The 24,342-nt window shown below is 33.8% G+C and overlaps 5 protein-coding genes across 5 annotated transcripts; all 5 read left to right on the top strand.

Annotated features, from left to right (window-relative positions):
- The first annotated feature begins 3,986 nt into the window (after window positions 1–3,986).
- LOC137649595 (pro-resilin-like) lies at window positions 3,987–5,056 on the top strand. Its single transcript, XM_068382571.1, has 3 exons — window positions 3,987–3,998; window positions 4,474–4,560; window positions 4,826–5,056. The coding sequence occupies exons 1-3, from the start codon at window positions 3,987–3,989 to the stop codon at window positions 5,054–5,056; spliced, it is 330 nt and encodes a 109-aa protein (XP_068238672.1).
- Window positions 5,057–7,566: 2,510 nt separating this feature from the next.
- Window positions 7,567–8,289, top strand: LOC137649907 (pro-resilin-like). Its single transcript, XM_068382848.1, has 3 exons — window positions 7,567–7,578; window positions 7,863–7,949; window positions 8,059–8,289. Exons 1-3 carry the CDS (start codon window positions 7,567–7,569, stop codon window positions 8,287–8,289), a joined length of 330 nt encoding a protein of 109 aa, XP_068238949.1.
- A 2,531-nt stretch (window positions 8,290–10,820) lies between these two features.
- LOC137649594 (pro-resilin-like) lies at window positions 10,821–11,831 on the top strand. The gene is made up of 3 exons (XM_068382570.1): window positions 10,821–10,832; window positions 11,184–11,270; window positions 11,406–11,831. The coding sequence occupies exons 1-3, from the start codon at window positions 10,821–10,823 to the stop codon at window positions 11,634–11,636; spliced, it is 330 nt and encodes a 109-aa protein (XP_068238671.1). The 3' UTR covers window positions 11,637–11,831.
- A 30-nt stretch (window positions 11,832–11,861) lies between these two features.
- LOC137649906 (nuclear speckle splicing regulatory protein 1-like) lies at window positions 11,862–12,858 on the top strand. Its single transcript, XM_068382847.1, has 2 exons — window positions 11,862–11,876; window positions 12,079–12,858. The coding sequence occupies exons 1-2, from the start codon at window positions 11,862–11,864 to the stop codon at window positions 12,856–12,858; spliced, it is 795 nt and encodes a 264-aa protein (XP_068238948.1).
- Window positions 12,859–16,187: 3,329 nt separating this feature from the next.
- LOC137649905 (pro-resilin-like) lies at window positions 16,188–17,428 on the top strand. Its single transcript, XM_068382846.1, has 3 exons — window positions 16,188–16,199; window positions 16,817–16,903; window positions 17,198–17,428. The coding sequence occupies exons 1-3, from the start codon at window positions 16,188–16,190 to the stop codon at window positions 17,426–17,428; spliced, it is 330 nt and encodes a 109-aa protein (XP_068238947.1).
- The last annotated feature ends 6,914 nt before the right edge of the window (window positions 17,429–24,342 follow it).

The following is a 24,342-nucleotide window of genomic DNA, read 5'->3' as shown; positions in this document are numbered from 1 at the left end:
TATATATATATATATATATATATATATATATATATATATATATATATATATATATATATATATATATATATATATATATATATATATATATACTTGAAATAAATATAAATTTTATGACCATTATTATTTCAAAATAATATAAACATATATGTTAACACTATGATACGAATTTCATAATTATTAAGTAACTATCTATTCCAATCAGCTATCATGTAAAAACAAATAAAATCAATCAAGACATGAAGGAACTTGTGAATTGTTTTCTCTATCTTACAGCAAGAGTATTGATAACATTGCCTCTATACCGCACGTGTTTCATACACGATCATTTAATCTAATAATACTGTTTTTTTTTATCTGTCGCTCTCTCCCGTACTGATAACAGAATAAAGCATTTAAGCTTGCCATAGCATGTTTTACTTTGTTTGAATTTTTGTGCCATTCTCCCTCTCAAGTGCTTGTAAATAAGCTCGTTATCTGTTAAATAAACATGACTTGCATTTACCTCGCCTCTCTGTTAGCACTTAACCTCGCACACCTCGTTAGGTATTTACAAATGGATGTAAATGAACCGTCAGGAATGAGTCTTTCTTTCACAAAATCATTCCGTTCAATAACGCTATTCCTCTGCAATGACGAAAGGCAGGATTAATAGGATGAATGTAAACTCGTACTCAAATCAATTCATTTGTCTTTCTATTATAGCAGAGGCGTTGAAAGCCAAAGGTCTTTCTTGCTGCTTGTTAATAGTGGATGTTTACAAATGGGAGTAAACAATTATATTCATAGCAGATAAATATATCTGTTTTGAAAGCCATTTTGAATAAACAATAAAACCAGAATGTTCCAAATAACATTTGCATTCCAGAAAACCAATTAGCATATCAAACTTGACGTAAAGAATGGTAAAGTATCAACTCTAAATACTTCCTTTCTATAAAGGAATATGACTACCAAGTCTATTATGCACGGCGTCAATGACCTTCGATATCAGGATGCCAGAAAACTTCATAATTAATTCATTCTATTATACAATCTTTGAAGTTTAGATGTGTTTAGGATCTTCCCTTCGATTTACCAATATTCATTGAAGACAAAAGTCTAAATCATATTGGTATCAAATGTGTATTTCAAGTTGAATAACACTTTATGAGCTCCCACGATAACGCGAGTACCACGTTTGAAATCGCCAGAAGTCAAAGGAAGTTTGAATTTCAAATGAATCATGGGAATGCGGTGACTGTAGATCTTGAGAGAGAGAGAGAGAGAGAGAGAGAGAGAGAGAGAGAGAGAGAGAGAGAGAGAGAGAGAGAGAGAGAGAGAGAGAGAGAGTAGAGGCTGCAGAATACTATCAAAAATTTTCAAACCTTTGGCAGGAAAAGGCTTGACTAAGATGAGGAGAGTTGAAGAAGACATGGGTGATTAAACAGCCTTATTATTATTATCAATATCATTATTATTATTACAAGCTAAGACACAAACCTAGTTAGAAAGGCAGGATGCTATACGCCAAAGGACTCTAACAGGGAAAATTGGCCAGTAAGGAAAGGAAACAAGGAAATAAATAGACTACAAGAGAAGTAATGAACAATCAAAATTAAATATTTTAAGAACAGTAATAACATTAAAATAAATCTTTCATATATAAACTATAAAGCATAAAAAATCAAGAGGAAGAAAAATAAGTAAGAATAGAATGCCCTAGTGTACCCTCAAGCAAGAGAACTCTATCCCCAAGACAGTGGAAGACCATGAGAAACTAAAATAGCGATAGAAATATTGTTGAAGGAATTGGAAGACATGATTAAATAATTAAGAAATTGTAGATTTTGAAAATTGATATCGTATGAACGTGATAAAGTTTAGCAGAGGGATTGTAGATAAAGTGTTTGCGGAGGAAATAGAATAAAGATCAAGAAATTGCTTGGAAAATGGAGTTAGTAACACGTAAAATAGAAAGTACAGGAATATTTCCAAATGACAAGGGAAATATAGGAAATTAGTTTTCCGATAAATATTCAAATTCAGCTATAAAACTGCAAAAAAAAATATAAACTTCAGAAATTTACTCTTAAAGGTTAAAGGTCGCTCATGAATGGCAGAGGCAATGAGACAGGGACAATGCCCTAACGACTAACCATGTATGAATATAATCAGCACACAGGCCCCCTCTCCACCCAAGCTAGAACCAGGAAGGGATTCCAGGAATGGCTGCTGAAGACTGAGCAGGTAGAACTATGGGCTCCCCCAAACCCCAAATCTTAGTTCTAAAGGATGGTAAGGTTGCAGTCAGTACAACAAGAAACTATCGAGCTTGAGCCGATCTCGAACCCCAGCCAAACAGATCACCAAGTAGGCACGTTTCCAATAGGCCATCACAACCCACTACTCAGTTCATAAAGTTTTTTCACAAATGTTATGGGTCATTCTCTGAATCAAAGAATTGAAATAATATCGACGAGATCTCAGCATTACAGTACGCCAATTAAGTAACAGTATTTGCAAATATTAAGGATAAACAGAATCAACTAACCCAGGAAATCTAACATCAAATGAATATCCTTCAAAGTATATCGTCGAAATATCTGTTACCATTTTATTTACTTCCTCAGTAAAGATAACTTCGATACAAAATGCAAATAAAAATGTTTTTGCATGATTATACTGTGGCAACGTTGGTGTTAGGTGGTAACAGAGAGGGAGGTGAATTCAAGTCAAATTTATTCAACAGATAAAGAGCTTATATACAAGCAGTTGAGAGCAAGAATGTCACAAAAAAATAAAAAAATCTAAACCATGCAATTGCAAGCTTAAATAGATTATTCTGTTATCAGTGCGAGAGAGAGAGAGAGAGAGAGAGAGAGAGAGAGAGAGAGAGAGAGAGAGAGAGAGAGAGTTAAAAAAGCAATAGCATTAGTATATGAGCGTGTATGAAACACGAGCGGTACAATACAGAAACGAATGGATTTCTCTTCTAGATTTCAGATATCACTTTCCCAATGATCCAATTTCCCCATCAATAACTTCGTATGCAATTTTCATCTAACCAATAAAGAGTACGTTACTATCGTTCCGAACTTTCGTGACCTGTGCTCCACGATTTAGGTAAAGGTTTTGTGAAGGAAAAGTTCTCTGAATGGCATTTTTTACATCAAATTTGCCTCTTATAAACTATGTACAGCGCTGAAGGACCCTCGAGGTCTCAGGGGTTGAAGCCTACTCATGAATTACATGCGTCATCTACTCATTGATTCTTAAACGCAACTCTTTTCTTCCTTTCAGTCTTAGATCCTTCAAATTTCCATGACACCACGTGTTTTTCAGTAGACGTCTTATAAAGTGATACGTTTAAATCTCTATCAGAACATGTTTCGTTTTGAAAAGTATTAACAAGTAAGATTTGACGTAAGTATTATGTTGTATTTATTTTTAAGCCAACGTTAGTTTACAAACTTGAAGCCTTTTAAATTTGTGAGGGAAACGTTACACCATGAATAGAAAAAATGATGTGCACGAAAATGTAAAAGAAAAAAATAACACCTAAAATCAAATTCGGTTGATTTAGAAGCCATAGATTAACTTTAGGCCATTTAATAAACTCCAGCCTCAGAATAGCAAAGTCAAATTCTGCAAAGCCTAATTCACTAAGATAAAAATTGAATAGCCTTTGGTCTCGAATAACAAATGTATCTGAAACATACTGACAAAAGCTATTCTTAAAGATTTCATAACATATATAGGTAACTTTCTGTGCTAAAAAAGTACAGTACATTCGACCTTCAAAGGAGACCATTTACAGTCGTCCGTCAAGGATGGGAGGGGCTCAGTGGAAATTCCTTCGCTTTTAACCCCTAAAGACTTCCTTCCTCTTCTTCTTTCTCCTTCAGGCTTCGACCTCTAAGACCATACGACTTCCTTTCTCTTCTCCGTTATATAAAGGCGTGTATTCTAGTCCCTGACATCACAGTCCTCTTCTCTTACACATCATGATCGCTAAGGTAACAAATAGGAAGCGTTGAACCGTTGTGGAATTCTTGGAATTCTTAGATGTACAGTTGGACACAGATATTCCAGGCACCCGACAGATTGAGTGCATCCTGTCAGTCTGTCTCACCCTTACTGCTTGGCGAGTAATCAAACAGATAAGTTTAGGGAGCGATAGGTGGTCAGCCAGGCTACATGCAGCTCTTCAGTTAGAGTGACAGGGTGCACTTCTTCAGAGTGAGGTGTACTAGGAATTCCTGTATCTAACTGTACCTTTTTGAAGAAAAACGTTTGCTGAGCTTCGAGTTTTCTATGCAATATTGTTTTATTTATTTAATTCATTGGGTGTTTATGATCCTCCTTTTTAGCTATATGTGAACCATGACTTGAAATGCATAAATAATGTCAAATTTCGTAGTAACTTAATTCAGGAAATATATTCCCACAATATGAATTATACAATCCTTACTAATTCCTTTTTTCTTATAGACTTGTTTGGCTTTGGCCTTCGTTGCCACTGTCTTGGGCGCCCCATCACAGCCTTCCTATGGCTACACCCCTCAACCTACTCACGAGGTAAGAATGGAATTAGGATTCTCGTAGGTATAAAATGTTTCCAGCGATATGTAATTAATATCAGAAAAGATTTTGAACGTCAATTATTTTTATCATATGGTTAAATGTAGTGTAACGTATCATAAGTTTAACCCTATGAAAAAAGAGCTAATATAAAAATTAAAAAAGAAAGTACCCACTGATTAATGGACTGTTTATCTTATAAACATGATAGCCGAAATAATCCTCTGAAAGTTAGCATTGATAAATTTTTTTGTGCTGACAGGAACCAGCCAAGTACGACTTCAACTACGCCGTCAAGGACGACTACTCTGGCAACGACTTCGGCCACCAGGAAGCCCGTGATGGCTACGACACTCAGGGATCCTACTACGTGCTCCTTCCCGACGGTCGCCTCCAGAAGGTGTCCTACAACGTCAACGGGGACTCGGGTTTCGTGGCTGAGGTCACTTACGAGGGAGAGCCTCAGTACAATCCAGCGCCCTCTTATGCTTAAGACGTCTATTTATGAGAAGATGAACCGAAAATATTTATGAAAGATTCTTTTTTTTTTTTCAAATAAACTATCGATTAGATGAATATCGTATTAATTTGCTTACCCTTCAATTCAGTCGTAGACTTACGGAAATTTAAGACTATTACTCAAATTGCTTCATCTATTATTCTTACTGATTTTTCTATCCACTAATCTGGATATATTAATCTGCCTATCTATCTATCTATCTATCTATATACATATATATATATATATATATATATATATATATATATATATATATAATAAATACACACATATAAATAAACATATATATGGGTGTATATACAGTATATATATATATATATATATATATATATATATATGGATGAATATCAACACAACACCTTGCTCAAGTAGAAATAAATTTCTACCTCATACTTGGGATCGAACCCTAGCCCCTTCTAATGAAAGGCCAGGTTACTTCCAACCATGCCACAATAGGCCAATCAATATATATATATATATATATATATATATATGGGTGTGTTTTCAAGTATATATATATATATATATATATATATATATATATATATATATATATATAGATATATATATATATATACATATAGATATATATATATATATATATATATATATATGTATATATACACAAACACACACACACACACATATATATATATATATATATGATAAATTTTGCACATTTAGACGTGTTTTTCATATTCAAATAAGCCATATATATATTTGATACTTGGTGGCCGCGATATAAAGGGCTGAATGGTGTAATGTGTCTAAGAGGGTTCGATACTTATTTCATGTACTGTACATTTAGGACGCTACTAATGCTATGGAATTTTTAATGAACTGGGTCATTACTCTGATTCTGTAGTTAAAGGGTGAATTCTTCAGTGGCTTGAGAATTTTTCTATAGAGCCATCCACTTGTCAGAGGCAGTTTATTGTTGAAGAATGGAGAGTAACATTTTTTCTAAAAAAAAAAAAAAAAAAAAAATATTCTTTCAGAAGTCTTTAAACAATAATTTAATGACATCTATGAATTTTTAAAATGGACTGTTGTTCATCTTTTGCAATGTGTATTTTGCAAATGAACATATATTAGCTACGTTTCGTCATAATATCATTATGTACTTCAAATTCATTACTTCCCAATGGAACTTGTTTAAGATAAGTGGAATCTTAATATAGATTAACGTTAAGTTTCTAGATGTTCAACTGAGTTAGTATTTAGGAATGGCCATAAATCTTTACTGTACTCCCCACCTAAAGGATTACTAAAAGAGTACAGCAAACATTTTTCAGTTTTCTTTTCTATTTCAGTCTGTATTTGAAAATAGAAAAAAATATCTTTAATTTTTCTTTTAAGTTTATCATACTTTTACAAGGATGTTGAACATTTAATCGAGTCACTTGTTTATCCCTGGCTTTCAGGCACTTATTTACAAACAGATAAAGTTCAATCCTTTTCCATTAGATGTGAAAATTGTATAAACAAACAATATTTTGCATTGCTAGATTCAAGTAATGACTTATAAAACTTAAAAAAGATATGAAGAATCAACAGGAATGTTGGATTTTGTCTGAACCTTGAATAACTTTAATATAACTTATCAAGGTTCTGCTAAACTATGTGAAATGCGAAATATATCCTAAATTAGTCTTTTCAAATACTAATAAATAGAAACAGTGAGAATTTCTGAAATCTTTCTTATAGCCATTTGGCCTCTAATCCATTAAGGAGTCTTTTTAAGCAATGAATTAAATCGTTATCAAGGAATGTTAGGAATTTCGTCATACGGGATTAAGAGTGTACACTGTAACGGTATTTCTGTTTATATAATATATATATATATATATATATATATATATATATATATATATATATATATATATATATATATATGGCAATAAAGTCAGTTACACTAACTCCGCTTATCAGTTAATACCTAACTGGTGCCTCCGCAGAAGAGAAAGTCTGAATATAAGAATATATCTCAATCAATAAGTATAATGTGTATAAAGTATTAGAATACCTATTAAAAGCACAATGATAGGAGAGGGGAAAGGCTGTCATCTGAATAGGACAAATTAGTAGACTTTAGGTTCGAACCAAAGAACGTCTTGAATATAGAAGCTAACAGTAATATCCATCCGGACACGCCTCCCGAAGACAAGCAAATATTAATATCACAAAATAGAATAAAAATACCACTTGGAGACTATTATAAATGTATGCAATATTGTCCCATAATACGTATACAAATATCCAAAGACTAAGCTCGTTATGTAGTCCCAGAATGATTCCACTCTTGGGCTGTGTGCTCCGGCAGTGTCAAGGACAGATGGGTGGAGTAACAGAGAAGGTCTTAGTTCTCTGAGAGGACCTTTCTCCAATAATCCGAGTGAGTCTTGACTCCTCCTTCTCCGACTTCACGTATATAAGACCATCTTGCAGCTGTGTTCTATCATATCCCATTCAGAGAACTCATCATGATCGCTAAGGTAAAGCAAAGTAAACTATTTATTTTTGGAATATGACATAACTCTTGTTTCTGTAAAAGCATTTCACAGCAATAAGATACAATTTTAAAGAAGTTTCAATGATATCTATTCAATCATAGATAAGTAACTACGATGCTTCACATTTAATTCTTGTTTAATAACCATACAGGAACTATACAAGTGATATATTTAACTGAAAGGAATCTACATCAATGAAGCAGTTACGGTTCATGAAACCATGACCATTATCAGTTCTGACACTAATCATGTTCCATTCCTGTCAGGTTTGCTTGTCTTTGGCCCTCGTGGCTGCTGTGTTTGGGGCCCCCTCCCAGCCCCAGTATGGATACGCCCCTCCTCCATCTCACGAGGTCAGTTATAAATTAAAATAATTACACGTCATTATTCATAACTTCAAAACAATTGAAATGGTAACAAAGTTTAAGGTATTCATTGAATAATATTTTCGTAAACTGACAGGAACCAGCCAAGTACGACTTCAACTACGCCGTCAAGGACGACTACTCGGGCAACGACTTCGGCCACCAGGAAGCCCGTGATGGCTACGACACTCAGGGATCCTACTACGTGCTCCTTCCCGACGGTCGCCTGCAGAAGGTGTCCTACAATGTCAACGGGGACTCGGGTTTCGTGGCTGAGGTCACTTACGAGGGAGAGCCTCAGTACAATCCAGCGCCCTCTTATGCTTAAGTCGTCTACAGGATTTATGGGATGATGATACGAAACTATTTATTTAAATAAACTATTGTTTTTAAAAGAAAAAAAATGTTTTAATTAACAATATCCTAATACTCTATCATCATCATCTCCTCCTACGCCTATTGACGCAAAAGGCCTAGGTTAGATTTCGCCAGGCATCACTATCTTAGGGTTTTAAATCCATATTTCTTCATTCATCATCTACTTCACGCTTCATAGTCCTCAGCCATGTAGGGAATAAAAGGGAAAGAAGACAAAATGTCACAACGCTCAGAGGAAGTCAACACGATCTGTTTGACAACCTCTATATTTGAAGAAGACAACATTAATTATTCATAATACAATTACTTGACTGAGTAGGCAGAAAAAAAAGAAAAAGAAAGGGAATTATTTTTAATATTATTATTATTATTATTATTATCATTATTATAATTATTATTATTATTATTATTATTATTATTATTATTATTAAAAGGAGGAAATTAACCAGCCAAATGAGTCAAACTCGACTCTTATAAAGCTGGCCCGATTAACATCCGAAGAAAAATTGTCGTTTATATTAATCTTAAATAAATGAATAAAATAAAATATATATTAAATATAACGCAGAAAGATAAATAAATTGGGGTAATAATCTGTAATAAGTAAATATTTAAATCTTATAAAAAGGATATTCATATTAATCTTGAATAAAAGAATTAAATAAAATATATATTAAATATTACGGATAAAATAGATAAATTGGGGTGAATATCTGTAATAAGTAGAAATTTAAATCTAATAAGGATATTTTATATTAATCTTTAATAAATTAATAAAATAAAATAGATATCAAATATAACGAATAAAAATAAATAAATTGGGGTAAAAAAAATCTGCAATGAATGAAAATTTAAATCTTATCTATAAGAAGAAAGGGAATAAAAATCAAACAATATGGCCTTGAACTATGGAAATCATTTCCACCCTCTCTCTCTCTCTCTCTCTCTCTCTCTCTCTCTCTCTCTCTCTCTCTCTCTCTCTGTTGCAATTATAAAGGTAAAAGGTGCCAAAAGGAAATGTTGCTTGCAAAATATATGAAAATAAAATAAAATGAAAACCTAAGGAGTGACAAGTGGCGAAATACGAGAGATTCGTTATACGTTTTCAAGGTGCACCAAATTGGCTTTGTTTGCCAAGAATCTAAGAGATAATAATGGTAGGGATTTTTAGTTAAGAAAACGAGAGAGAGAGAGAGAGAGAGAGAGAGAGAGAGAGAGAGAGAGAGAGAGAGAGAGAGAGAGAGAGTTCTAAGGATTAGTTCTGATCAAAGTAGAAATTCATATATATATATATATATATATATATATACATATTTATATATATATATATATATATATATATATATGTGTGTGTGTGTGTGTGTGTGTATATATACACTATACTGGTCCAACCAGCATTAAGTTTATTATCATATGCATCAAAACCTTGGAGCATTACCAAAGCCTTAGAACATAAACTAGTTTCAACTCAAAGAGCTATGGAAAGAGTAATAATAATAATAACACTAGGAAACAGAAAAAGAACAACATAGATACAAGAGCAAACTAAAGAAGAGGCTATTCTAACATGTAAGGAAACAAAATGGACATGGGCAGGATATATAATGAGAATGACAGATAATAGATGAACATTAACAATGACAGAATGGGTTCATAGACATTGCAAACGAAGCAAGGAAAGGAAGATAAAAGACGATGGATTGATGAACTAAGAAAGTTTATGGGTATGGACTGGCATAGAAAGACCATAAACAGACGCAAGCAAAAGGACATGTCTGAGGGCTTTGTTTTGAAGTGGACTAGTAACAGCTGATGATGATGAGGTAGGTGTAGGTGTGTGTGTTTGTGTGGGTCGTGTATATATATATATATATATATATATATATATATATATATATATATATATATATATATATATATATATATATATATATATATATGTTCTTATAAGTCTTCAGTACAGTAGGCGATAAAAAAAGAAAAAAAAATATATATATATATATTGTATATATACATAAATACATATATACATGTATATATATACTGTATATCTTCTCTTCAAGGATGGTTACCTATCCAGACAGTTTTAGGGAATACTTTAAAATCAAATCTTAAGCCAGGCAACTTTCCTCACTGGGCTCTTTTTCCATGTTGGAGTCCTTGAGCTTATAGCATCATGCTTTTCCAACAAGAGTTGTATATAGCTGAGCTAATAATAATAATAATAATAATAATAATAAGAGATTAATCCTTTTTATTGGTATGCCAGAGATCCCATTCTCTCTTCACGTCAGACCACGAGCAAAGGAAAGGCAATGTCAAGGACAGATGATGGGCGTTGTGACAGCGAAGAACGTCTTTGGGAGGGAGGACCTTTCTCCTGCAGCCAGAAGAGGCTCCTCCCTCTTCGTTTTGGACTAGACCTATATATATCGCCACGTTCAAAGTCTGTATCATCGCACTCCACTCCACAGACTCACCATGATCGCTAAGGTAAAACGCTTCAGACGATTTCCTTTGCATATGATTATCTCTTCATGCAGGTTCTAATCGATTTAATTCCCATACATATATTCAGTTTGAAAATGATTATATATCATGTCTTGCATGTGCCCTGTACATATACAGTAGTTTTTCTCTTTATACCAGGCTTACTTTTATTGCTTAGTAACATTCACATTGAAATGCAGTTTCGATTTCTGTACCAGTTCAGTTTGAGTAATTATACTGAAACTGCTGATGAGATTTAACTAATTAAAAGGACGCCCCTTTTAGTGGAGGGTTTTTAACTTTCACAATTCCATCAGAACAACTTTTTTTATTCACTTGTTTTCTTCCGGACAGATTTGTTTGTTGTTGTCCCTTGTGGCTGCCGTCTTTGGTGGCCCCTCCCAGCCCCAGTATGGATACGCCCCTCCCCCATCTCACGAGGTCAGTTATAAGTTGAAATCTTAGAAAAAGTTAATAAACTCTAATTTCATAATTATTTTGAAAGTATGAATCAAATTAATCAAATCCAATATCATTTGTTATAACATTTGATTTGAAATTGTTTACTACTGACAGGAACCAGCCAAGTACGACTTCAACTACGCCGTCAAGGACGACTACTCGGGCAACGACTTCGGCCACCAGGAAGCCCGTGATGGCTACGACACTCAGGGATCCTACTACGTGCTCCTTCCCGACGGTCGCCTGCAGAAGGTGTCCTACAACGTCAACGGGGACTCGGGTTTCGTGGCTGAGGTCACTTACGAGGGAGAGCCTCAGTACAATCCAGCGCCCTCTTACGCTTGAGTTTAGTCACAAGTTAACAAATTTCAGTTTATTTATTGAATATATTTAATAAATTCTGTCTTTACAAAACACTTTTGTCTTTTTGTAGCAAAATACCACAATTCAAAACTGAAAAATTATATGCTATTTAGCTAATTAGAAAATAATATGTACAATATATCTATTTCCCGTAAAGAAAAAAGATTACGTGCAAATGAAGCTGAGATTAGCTAACATGCATGAACTATGTTGCAAATTAAAGTATAAAATATAAAAGAAAAATATTTGACAGATATACATAGACGTCATATCCTGTTCAGTTCACGGATAACCCAGGAATATTTTGTCGATAAAATAAAACTTTCGCAATACTCGAACAATTTACCACAATTTAAATTCATATCTTATTCCTTCGACTTATCGGAATGACGCGAATATTTTGATACTGAGATACTGAGACAAGGATCTCCTCGAGAAAGAAGACGCAAGGATCTCCTCGAGAAAGGAGACACACAAGAATCTCCTCGAGGAAGGAGACACACAAGTATCTCCTCGAGGAAGGAGACACACAAGGTTCTCCTCGAGAAAGGAGACAAAAGGATCTCCTCGAGAAAGGAGAGCCACACGGATCTCCTCGAGGAAGGAGACACAAAAGGATCTCCTCGAGAATGGAGACACACAAGGATCTCCTCGAGAATGGAGACACACAAGGATCTCCTCGAGGAAGGAGACAGAAGGATCTCCTCGAGAAAGGAGAGACACAAGGATCTCCTCGAGGAAGGAGACACACAAGGATCTCCTCGAGAATGGAGACACACAAGGATCTCCTCGAGGAAGGAGAGACACAAGGATCTTCTCGAGAAAGGAGAGACACAATGATCTCCTCGAGAAAGGAGAGACACAAGGATCTCCTCGAGGAAGGAGAGACACAAGGATCTTCTCGAGAAAGGAGAGACACAATGATCTCCTCGAGAAAGGAGAGACACAAGGATCTCCTCGAGGAAGGAGAGACACAAGGATCTTCTCGAGAAAGGAGAGACACAAGGATCTCCTCGAGGAAGGAGAGACACAAGGATCTTCTCGAGAAAGGAGAGACACAATGATCTCCTCGAGAAAGGAGAGACACAAGGATCTCCTCGAGGAAGGAGAGACACAAGGATCTTCTCGAGAAAGGAGAGACACAATGATCTCCTCGAGAAAGGAGAGACACAAGGATCTCCTCGAGGAAGGAGAGACACAATGATCTCCTTAAGACAGGAGAAACACAAGGATCTCCTTCAGAAAAACACTGATTGAAGCAAGATCGAAAAAAATTTATCAGTGTTTGATTATGCAAAGTCAGCTGTTTACTTTGTAACGTTGAACAGGAAAGGTTAAGAAATAAAGAAAATGTTTTTCGCTATTTGCATGTTTTGCTATCAATAAAATCCGTTTGAATTACTCTCATACTATTATAAATGATCCCTTGCTTTCCGTACTACTTTTCATCCCTTTTATCACCATGTTCATTACATCCATCATCTTACACCGTCCATGCAAATGAGCCAGACTATTAGAAAATGAACAAAATTGCCTGCTAAATCCGATGTTGTCGCCTCTTTCTTTCTCTAAATCATGTTCATAGAACCCAGGGTCCGAATCCTTTCAAAACAATTCTTCGCTCAAGGGGCTAACTACTGCACTGTAATTGTTCAGAGGCTATTCACCTCTTGCTAAGGGTAGAAGGGTATCTCTTCTAGGCGAAGAATACTCCAAAATCAAACCACTGTTCTCTATTCTTGGGTAGTGCCATAACATCTGTACCATGGTCATCCACTGTCTTGAGCTAGAGTTCTCTTGCTTGAGGGTACACTCGGGCACACTATTTTATCTTATTTCTCTTCCTCTTGTTTTGTTAGTTTTTATAGTTTATGTAAGAGAATATTTATTTCAATGCTTTTTACTGTTCTTAAGTTATCTTATTTTCCCTGTTTCCTTTCCTCGCAGGGCTATTTTCCTTGTTGGAGCCCCTGGGTTTATAGCAGCCTGCTTTTCCATCTAGGGTTGTAAGTGAGCAAGTTATAATAATAATAATAATAATAATAATAATAATAATAATAATAATAATAATCTTGAAGGGAATGAAATGGAAGGAAGACAAATTGTCACAACGCTCAGAGGATGTCTCCACTATCAGTTTGACAACCTCAACATTTGAAGAACAAAACATTAATTATTATTCATAATACAATTACTTGACTGAGTACGCAGAAAAAAAAGAAAAAAAGGGAGTTATTATTATTATTATTATCATTATTATTATTATTAAAAGGAGGAGATTAACCAGCCAAATGAGTCAAACTCGACTCTTATAAAGCTGGCCCGATTAACATCGGGAGGAAAATTATCGTTTATATTAATCTTAAATAAATTAATAAAATAAAATATACATTAAATAAAACGCAGAAAGATAAATAAATTGGGGTAATAATCTGTAATAAGTAAATATTTAAATCATATAAAAAAGATATTTATATTAATCTTGAATAAATTAATCAAATAAAATATATATCAAATATAACGGATAAAAATAGATAAATTGGGGAAAAATCTGTGATAAGTAGAAATTTAAATCTTATAAGGATACTTATATTAATCTTTAATAAATGAATAAAATAAAATAGATATTTAATATAACGAATAAAAAAAATAAAATGGGGTAAAAAGAAATCTGTGATATATGAAAATTTAAATCTTATCTATAAGAAGAAAGGGAATAAAAATCAAACAATATGGCTTTGAACTATGGAAATCATTTCCACCCTCTCTCTCTCTCTCTCTCTCTCTCTCTCTCTCTCTCTCTCTCTCTCTCTCTCTCTCTCTCTCTCTCTCTCTGTTGCAATTATAAAGGTAAAAGGAGACAAAATGAAATGTTGCTTGCAAAATATATGAAAATAAAATAAAATGAAGACCTAGGGAGTGACAAGTGGCGAAATACGAGAGATTCGTTATACGTTTTCAAGGTGCACCAAATTGGCTTTGTTTACCAAGAATCTAAGAGATAATAATGGTAGGGATTTTTAGTTAAGAAAACGAGAGAGAGAGAGAGAGAGAGAGAGAGAGAGAGAGAGAGAGAGAGAGAGAGAGAGAGAGAGAGAGAGAGAGAGATTTCTAAGGATTAGTCTTATATAAAGCAGAACTTAATATATATATATATATACAGTATATATATATATATATATATGTATGTATATATATATATATATATATATATGTATATATATACACAATACTGATCCTACCAGCATTAACTTTATTATCATATGCATCAGAAACTTGGAGCATTACCAAAGCCTTAGAAGCTATTTACAGCTCAAGTAATTATGGAAGGAGTAATAATAAGAATAACACTAGGAGACAGAAAAAGAATAACATAGATACAAGAGCAAACTAAAGAAGAGGATATTCTAACAACATGTAAGGGAAAAAAATGGACAAGGGCAGAAAATAGATGAACATTAACAATAACAGAATGGGTCCATAGTCATTGCAAACGAAGCAAGGAAAGGAAGATAAGAGACGATGGATTGATGAACTAAGAAAGTTTATGGGTATGGACTGGCATAGATAGGCCATAAACAGACGCAAGCAAAAGGACGTGTCTGAGGGCTTTGTTCTGCAATGGACTAGTAACAGCTGATGATGATGAGGTAGGTGTGTGTGTGTTTGTATATATATATATATATATATATATATATATATATATATATATATATATATATATATATATATATATATATATCTATGTATATACGTATATATATACACATATACATACATATATATGCACATATATACATATACATACATATATATATATATATATATATATATATATATATATATATATATATATATACATATACATACTTAATAATGGTAAGTGTAAACATGATATTTCAATGTATTCTTCACTTTATAGTGCGATGATAAAGTTCTTATAAGTCTTCTGTACATTAGGCGATAAAAAAAGAAATATATATACATATATATATATATATATATATATATATATATATATATATATATATATATACATATATATATATATATATACATACTGTATATCTTCCCTTCAAGGATGGTTACCTATCCAGACAGTTTGAGAGAATATTCTAAATCAAATCTTGAACCTAGCAACTTTCCTCACTGGGCTATTTTTTCCCTGTTCGAGTCCTTGAGCTTATAGCATCATGCGTTTCCAACTAGAGATGTATATAGCTGAGCTAATAATAATGATAATAATAACAATAATAATAATAACAATAATAATAATAATAATAATAATAGAGTAATGTGTTATTGGTATGCCAGAGATCCCAATCGTTCTTCTCGTCAGACCACGAGCAAAGGAAAGGCAATGTCAAGGACAGATGATGGGCGTTGTGACAGCGAAGAACGTCTTTGGGAGGGAGGACCTTTCTCCTGCAGCCACAAGAGGCTCCTCCCTCTTAGTCTCGGACTAGACCTATATATATCGCCACGTTCAAAGTCTGTATCATCATTCATCGCACTCCACTCCACAGACTCACCATGATCGCTAAGGTAAAACGCTTCACACGATTATTATTATTATTATTATTACTTGCTAAGTTACAACCCTAGATTACTTGCTAAGTTACAACCCTAGATTGAAAAGCAGAATGCTATAAGCCCAGGGGCCCTAACAGGGAAAGTAGCCCAGTGAGAAAAGAAAACAAGGATAAAAATATTTTAACAGTAACATCTTAATAAATATATCCTATACAACTATAAAAACAAACAAAACAAGAGCAAGAGAAATTAGATAGAATACTGTGCTCGGATGTACCCACAAGCAAGAGAACTCTAACCCAAGACAGTTTGAATAGGATTATCTCTTCATGCAGGTTCTAATCGATTTAATTCCCCTAAATATATTTAGTTTGAAAATGATTATATATCATGTCTTGCACGTGCCGTTTACATATAATTTTTTTCTCTTCTATTACGGATTACTCTTATTGCTTAGTAACATTCACATCAAAATGCAGTTTCAATCTCTGTACCAGTTCAGTTTGAGTAATTATACTGAAACTGCTGATGAGATTTAACTAATTAAAAGGACGCCCTTTTAATGGAAGGTTTAACTTTCACGATTCCATCGGAACATTTTTTATTCACTGTTGTCTTCTTCCTGACAGATTTGTTTGTTGTTGTCCCTTGTGGCTGCCGTCTTTGGTGGCCCCTCCCAGCCCCAGTATGGATACGCCCCTCCTCCATCTCACGAGGTCTGTTATTATAAATTATTATTATTATTATTATTAAGTTACAACCCTAGTTGGAAAAGCAGAATACTATAAGCCCAGGGGCTCCATAAGGAAAATAGCCCAGTGAGGAAGGGCAACAAGGAAAAATTAAATATTTTAGAAACAGTAACATTAAAATGATTATATCCTAAATTGAAATCTTAGAAAAAGTTAATAAACTCTAAATTCATAATTATTTTTAAAGTATCAATCAAATTAATCAAATCCAAAATCATTTGTTATAACATTTAATTGGAAATTGTTTTCTCTTGACAGGAACCAGCTAAGTACGACTTCAACTACGCCGTCAAGGACGACTACTCGGGCAACGACTTTGGCCATCAGGAAGCCCGTGATGGCTACGACACTCAGGGATCCTACTACGTGCTCCTTCCCGACGGTCGCCTGCAGAAGGTGTCCTACAACGTCAACGGGGACTCGGGTTTCGTGGCTGAGGTCACTTACGAGGGAGAGCCTCAGTACAATCCAGCGCCCTCTTATGCTTAAGACGTCTACAGCATTTAGGGGACGATGATAGGAAACTATTTATGTCAATAAACTATTGTTTTCAAAAGAAACTATTTTAATTAACAATATCCTAATACTCTATCATCATCATCTCCTACGCCTATTGACACAAAAGGCCTAGGTTAGATTTCGCCAGTCATCTCTATCTTAAGGTTTTAAATCCATATTTCTTCATTCATCATCTACTTCACGCTTCATAGTCCTCGGCCATGTAGGCCTGGGTCTTCCAACTCTTCTAGTACCACGTGTGGAGCCCAGATAAACGTTGGTGAACTATAGTCCATTTCTTTTAGCGATGCATATTTGCACCGACTCGCAGCGGTGCCCTTTTAGCTCGGAAAAGTTTCCGGATCGCTGATTGGTTGGACGAGATAATTCTAACCAATCAGCGATCAGGAAACTTTTCCGAGCTAAAAGGGCACCGCTGCGAGTCGGTGCATATATGCATCGCTAAAAGAAATGGACTATAATTCCTCTTAGGATCCTAATACAAAGTTTTATAGGGGTTGGTATAATATAATGGGTATTCCTTACCAAAGCTCTTTGAATCTATTTGTCTATATATCTCCAACTATCTTTAAATCAATCTGACTACGAATCTGTCTATATATATATATATATATATATATATATATATATATATATATATATATATATATATATATAAATACATACATACATATATATACATGTGTATATATATAAATATATATATACATGTATATATATATATACATATATGTATATATATAGATATATAGATATATACATATATATATATATATATATATATATATATATACACCCAACTAAATTGTATAAATTTGATATCGGAATTCCACTCATCAAAAACAGCACATTTTTTCCCCCCACAATTAAGAAAACTCAAGTAAAATAAACGAGTTTAAAATATCGTAATATTTATAATTCCATAAACCATTTAGTATCTGAGATACCGAAAGGACTGTTAGCACTGAAAGCTTAAAGGTTTTACACTAGGCGTATGTGCATAAAATGATTTGACGTATGTCTGAAAAACTACAGTTTCTCGGTACATTTTCTGTAATATAAATAAAAAATGTGTATATAATCAGAGTTACCTATTAATGCAAATACATTACAAAACATTCAAAGTTGCCTAGAGCGCGTAGTATGAATAAGTTATGAGTAAAATAATGTTTTAATAACGCTCATAAAGTTAGAAAACTTATTCCTAACAGGTATAATGAATGATATGAAAACACATCAATAAACAACAGATTTCAAAAAGTAAAACAATATCATGTAATAACGCTGATAAAGTTGGACAATTTACTCCTAAGTTAAAGTATAATGAATGAGATGAAACCATACATCAATAAACAACAAATTTCAGAAATGGTAATCAGAACAGCGATGAACAAATGAGAAATGATAACTTCTACATTTGTTAACGTTTATGGTAACACTCACCCTCCAGCGTCCTGCTTCATCTCCTTGCAGTCTGCGTCCTGTAATCTGTTGCCCTCAAAGGAGTTGATGCAATTTCTGGTTTGTGTTCAAAACTTTTAATCACTTTAGTCACTAACTTGTGTACTTTCCACCTCTTCAATATTCTATCCTTGGTTCTTCAAAGTCTGTATAGTTTATATATTAAAAAATGATTTCTAAATATTTATTGGAAACACCATCAATAGGTTGTGGCATTATGTCTACACTAACATACCCAGCAGTACTAGGCCTATCACCAACAATGACTGTGCCCCATAGACATTATAATTCCAGAATTATCACCAACAGACTATGGCATTGGTCTTATCACCAACCCACCCTTTACATGTTTATCACCAGTAATGTTAAATGAAATACCACCAACAATTATTATGGTACTGCACCTATGATCGGCACAATGTAACACTACGTATATCACCACCACTACCTATGGTACAAAGTTTATCACCAAAACACCCTATGCTACTAAGTTTGTCATCAACAAACCCTATTGTAGTTGGTTTATCACCAACACTACCTATGGTACAAAGTTTATCACCAAAACACCCTATGGTACAAAGTTTATCACTAAAACCCCCTATGCTACTAAGTTTGTCCCCAACAAACCCAAACTAGGTTTATCACCAACATTATGGTGCTTGGCGTATCACCAACACAAAGTGCAACAACACCTACAGACACCCCTTCAAATCCCCCATTCCTACGGCCTCCGTCATGATCAAGATCACTTAAACACCCAAACAATAATCAAGCGAAACATTCCAATGTTGATTGTCGGATGCCTGAAAACTTTAAATCAATCAATCAATCAATCCCGCCATATTGAAACTTGCTAATTCTTCGAGTGCACTTTTATCACACTAATCACGTTAATAACATCATTAACACTGTTGTTTCAACTAGAACATCAATGTCACTCGATGCCATGTTTCTAGTGATTAATTAACTCTCGGCAATGAAATAATCACAAATTCAAGTATTTTCACTTCATTACTTCCGCCATATTGAAACTTGCTAATTCTTGGAGTGCACTTATGTTTCACTTATCACGTTAATAACATCACTAACACTACTTCAAATAGCTCTATTTAAACTCGAACATCACTGTCACTCGATGCCATGTTTCTAGTGAGTAATTAGCACTCGGCAATGAAATAATCACAAAATACTCGTCAAAATAAGAGGAAACACGAATTTAAACGCGGCGGAACTATCAAGTGACGCTGGTTGATAAGCCTGAATGGTAGAGTTACTAGAGAGAATCGAGACGGAGGCTTCGCTGATGTTGATTGGCTGAAATCGAACGCGCGGGAAAGTTTCCGTGGCTGTGATTGGTTGGGATAGGCTCTGTCTATCCTAGCAACTCCGCTGTGAAATTAATGGCGAGTTACTCCTCTCCATGTCTGGTTTAGTTCTCAAATTATAATCTAAATATACTGTCTAGCAAATTATTATTATTATTATTATTATTATTATTATTATTACTTAAGCTATAATCCTAGTTGGGTTAAAAGGCTTTAATCAGGCAGTTTTCCAAGCAAATACAATCACGCCAAGATTGTATCCCCTTTTTATTTTTGCTTTGTATAATTCCTACTTACCCTACTTATATTTCTTCCTCACACTTATATCCTTTCACTCAAACATCCAGCAGTATCATTCACCGCTGATATCTCCCCAAGCAATATATTACCGTTAGAACCCTTAATCACGCTGATATTGGTATACACTTATATCAGCTGCGTTAACTTTAAACCCCACCATTATCTGGATACGTTAGACCCTGTGCTTGGTTATCAAAATACCGATTGCTTAGATGCCTTAGAACATTACCTATTTATTTGCTTAGACACATGGGGAAGAGTTCTCCCTTCTCAAACGTTCTGGAGGGGCAGAGGGGAGGGGGAAGCATGCTCTTGATGACGCAACAACGATGTAATGTCATTTATGAAATGGAAGCTGCGTCTCTTGAAGAAAGTAAATATCGCCATGAAGTGAATACATACACGTACGCCCACCCACCCATCCACACACACACACACACACACACACACATATATATATATATATATATATATATATATATATTCCTGTCATGCTCAGGGGGGAGAGGAAGTACTCATACCTTGGTGAGAGGGGGAAGCAGGAGGGTTACACTCGGATACCACACTCTCCCACAAATTCCCGAACCAGCGGATTGTAGTTAGGAACGGTAAAGGGTATGGGAAAGGTTGAATCTGTGTGTGTATGTGTGTGAATGCGTGTGTGTGTGTGCATAACAATCTAAATATTTAGACGTTATTTTTTTAATTTTCATGAAGATATCTAAATGAACTACGCCGAATAAATCTATTCTAATGCGATCTATGAAGAGAATGATAAAAAAATATCAATTTTAGTAGCTTGAAGTTAAGGAATGTAAAAATGCTACGTCAGCATTACCAGTATTTTACTTTTATCATCCACTTGACCGTAATTTCCTCCTGTGTCCTGTGGCAGTTTAACCTCAAAACTCACGAGCTCTCTGCGTGCAAATTCTAAGATTACACCGCAAATGATATTATATGTTACTTCTGTTCAATGAACATCATATATATATATATATATATATATATATATATATATATATATATATGTGTGTGTGTGTGTGTGTATATATATGTATATATATATATATATATATATATATATATATATATATATATATATATATATATATATATAAGGCTTTTCTATAAACCTTAATAAGTTCTTCCCAACAGAACTCAGTCCTCAAATAGAAAAATCCTCAATCACCTTTAATACCGTGTAGCAGGGTTGCCAGGTTGGCCTTTTTCAGGCCAAACAACCTCAAATTTGGCCTTTTTGAAATTGGTTGGCTTTTGGTAATATGAATAAAAGGTGGGCCTCAAATACTATATTTTTGGCCTTTTTCTACTAATAGGTTGGCCTTTTAAAGCTGCGTTTGATTAGAAGTTAGCCTTTTCTCATTTAAGAAATCTGGCAACTCTACCGTGCAGTGTAAACTACGGTTAAAACGATGATTTTAAAATTATTTTAAACAATGCAGGGATTTTACATAATGCTTCATAATAAGAATGTTATGAATTAATTCAAAACCCTGATTGAATATATAATGTACCTAAGAAAGAATCCATAATGCTCTTTGTTCGAAGGTATTAGTGTGGAAATAATTCTGTATTACATAAAAGCCGTGGAATGATCTTCCTAATCGGGTAGTTGAATCAGTAGAACTTCAAAAGTTCAAAGTTGGAGCGAATGTTTTTATGTTGACCAGGCTGACATGAGTCTTTATATAGTTTATATATGACATATATGTTTTTAACGTTGTTAATAGTTTATATAGGACATATCTGTTTTGACGCTGTTACTGATTTTAGAATGATGTATTGTTAATTTATTCTCATCATTTATTTATTTCCTTATTTCCTTTCCTCACTGGGCTATTTTTCCCTATTGGAGCCCTTGGGCTTGTAGCATCTTGCTTTTCCAACTAGGGTTATAGCTTGGCTAGTAATAATAATAATAATAATAAAAAGCTAGACTGAAGCATTATAACATACAGGTATTATTAAATATTGATTTTATTAAAGAGCTATACTGTATTATAAAAGTTTTTTATGTTATATAGCTAAGAAAGTGAAGTATCTTTTATAGTTGATTTATCTGTCATAAAAATACATCACATAGATTACTGAGTTATAACACGTTGGAAATAATAGTTTTAAGATACAGTATGTATAAAGTTACTTACATCTAGCTTCATTTCATTAATATCAGGATATTATGGTGTTGTACACAGCTTGCTGAGTCTTTTATATTACAAGGGACAAAATAAATAGCAAGTGTCTGAAATTATATATATATATATATATATATATATATATATATATATATGTATGTATGTATGTATGTATATATATAAATATATATATATATATATATATATATATATATATACCTTTCCTGTCACGCTGAATGGTATGGCCAAGGAAAGGGAATAGTCATACTCTGGTGAGAAGTGGTACCTCAAGAAGTAGTTAGGAAAGCGGGAATGGGTGAGAAGGGTTGAATATGTGTGTGCGTATGTGTACGTATCTATCTAACCGTCATTTAAGACGGATCGCGTTGGCTAGTTGTTATTATTATTATTATTATTATTATTATTATTATTATTAACCAAGCTACAACCCTAGTTGGAAAAGCAAGATGCTATAAGCCCAAGGGCTCCAAAAGGGAAAAATAGCCCAGTGAGGAAAGGAAATAAGGAAATAAATAAATGATGAGAATAAATTAACAATAAATCATTCTAAAAAAAAGTAACAGAGTCAAAACAGAAATGTCCTACATAAACTATTAACAACGTCAAAAACAAATATGTCCTATATAAACTATAAAAAGACTCATGTCAGCCTGGTCAACATAAAAACATTTGCTCCAACTTTGAACTTTTGAAGTTCTACTGATTCAACTACCCGATTAGGAAGATCATTCCACAAATTCGTAACAGCTGGAATTTGAACTGTCAAACAAACAGTGCTGACTGCAACGTTGCATATTTGGACGGTTTAAAAACATGCCACTCTATGAAGAGATTAAATGTGTGACGCCGACTGATACAAGGGTGGAAGAGACTCTATAGCTATGGTAAGCAGTTCTTCTAGGAGGACACACCAAAATCAAACCATTGTTCTCTAGTCTTGGGTAGTGCCATAGCCTTTGTACCATGGTGTTCCACTGTCTTGGTTTAGAGCTCTCTTGCTTGAGAGTACACTCGGGAAAACTATTCTATCTAATCTCTTTTCCTCTTGTTTTGATAAATTTTTATAGTTTATGAAGGAAATATTAATTTTAATATTACAGTTCTTAAAATATTTAATTTTTCCTTGTTTCCTTTCCTCACTAGGCTATTTTCCCTATTGGGGCCATTGGGCTCATAGCCTCCTGCTTTTCCAACTAAGGTTGTAGCTTAGCAAGTAATAATAATAATAATAATATTAATAATAATAATGATGATAATAATAATAATAATAATAATAATAATAATAATAATAATAATAATAATAATCGTAATAATGATAATAACTATTCCTAAACATGAAGAACTATACTCTGAACCTTTACAGTTATGGTCTTCATTTAGGAAGAAGACATAACCGAATGCTCTAAATTCTAATCACCCTTTCGTTGCCTTAAGTCTACGAAGTAGCCTACTTTCATTTTGTTACCTTGTCTCGTGTGAACTTATTTCTCATGATGCACGGGGTCGTCATATATCAACAAGAACATTTGAAGTTAACCTGATGACGATTGAAATTAAATGAAAGGACATGAAATTATTATTATTATTATTATTATTATTATTATTATTATTATTATTA

Source organism: Palaemon carinicauda, chromosome 11, assembly GCF_036898095.1.
Source record: "Palaemon carinicauda isolate YSFRI2023 chromosome 11, ASM3689809v2, whole genome shotgun sequence".
NCBI classification, from domain to species: Eukaryota; Metazoa; Arthropoda; class Malacostraca; order Decapoda; family Palaemonidae; genus Palaemon; species Palaemon carinicauda.
This window is presented reverse-complemented; position numbering and strand designations above follow the sequence as displayed.

Excerpts from the sequence above, each read along its gene's own strand:
- LOC137649595 (XM_068382571.1), top strand. Across the intron at positions 4,561-4,825 it reads CCCCTCAACCTACTCACGAG|GAACCAGCCAAGTACGACTT; the intron begins GTAAGAATGGAA and ends TTGTGCTGACAG.
- LOC137649907 (XM_068382848.1), top strand. Across the intron at positions 7,950-8,058 it reads CCCCTCCTCCATCTCACGAG|GAACCAGCCAAGTACGACTT; the intron begins GTCAGTTATAAA and ends GTAAACTGACAG.
- LOC137649594 (XM_068382570.1), top strand. Across the intron at positions 11,271-11,405 it reads CCCCTCCCCCATCTCACGAG|GAACCAGCCAAGTACGACTT; the intron begins GTCAGTTATAAG and ends TACTACTGACAG.
- LOC137649905 (XM_068382846.1), top strand. Across the intron at positions 16,904-17,197 it reads CCCCTCCTCCATCTCACGAG|GAACCAGCTAAGTACGACTT; the intron begins GTCTGTTATTAT and ends TTCTCTTGACAG.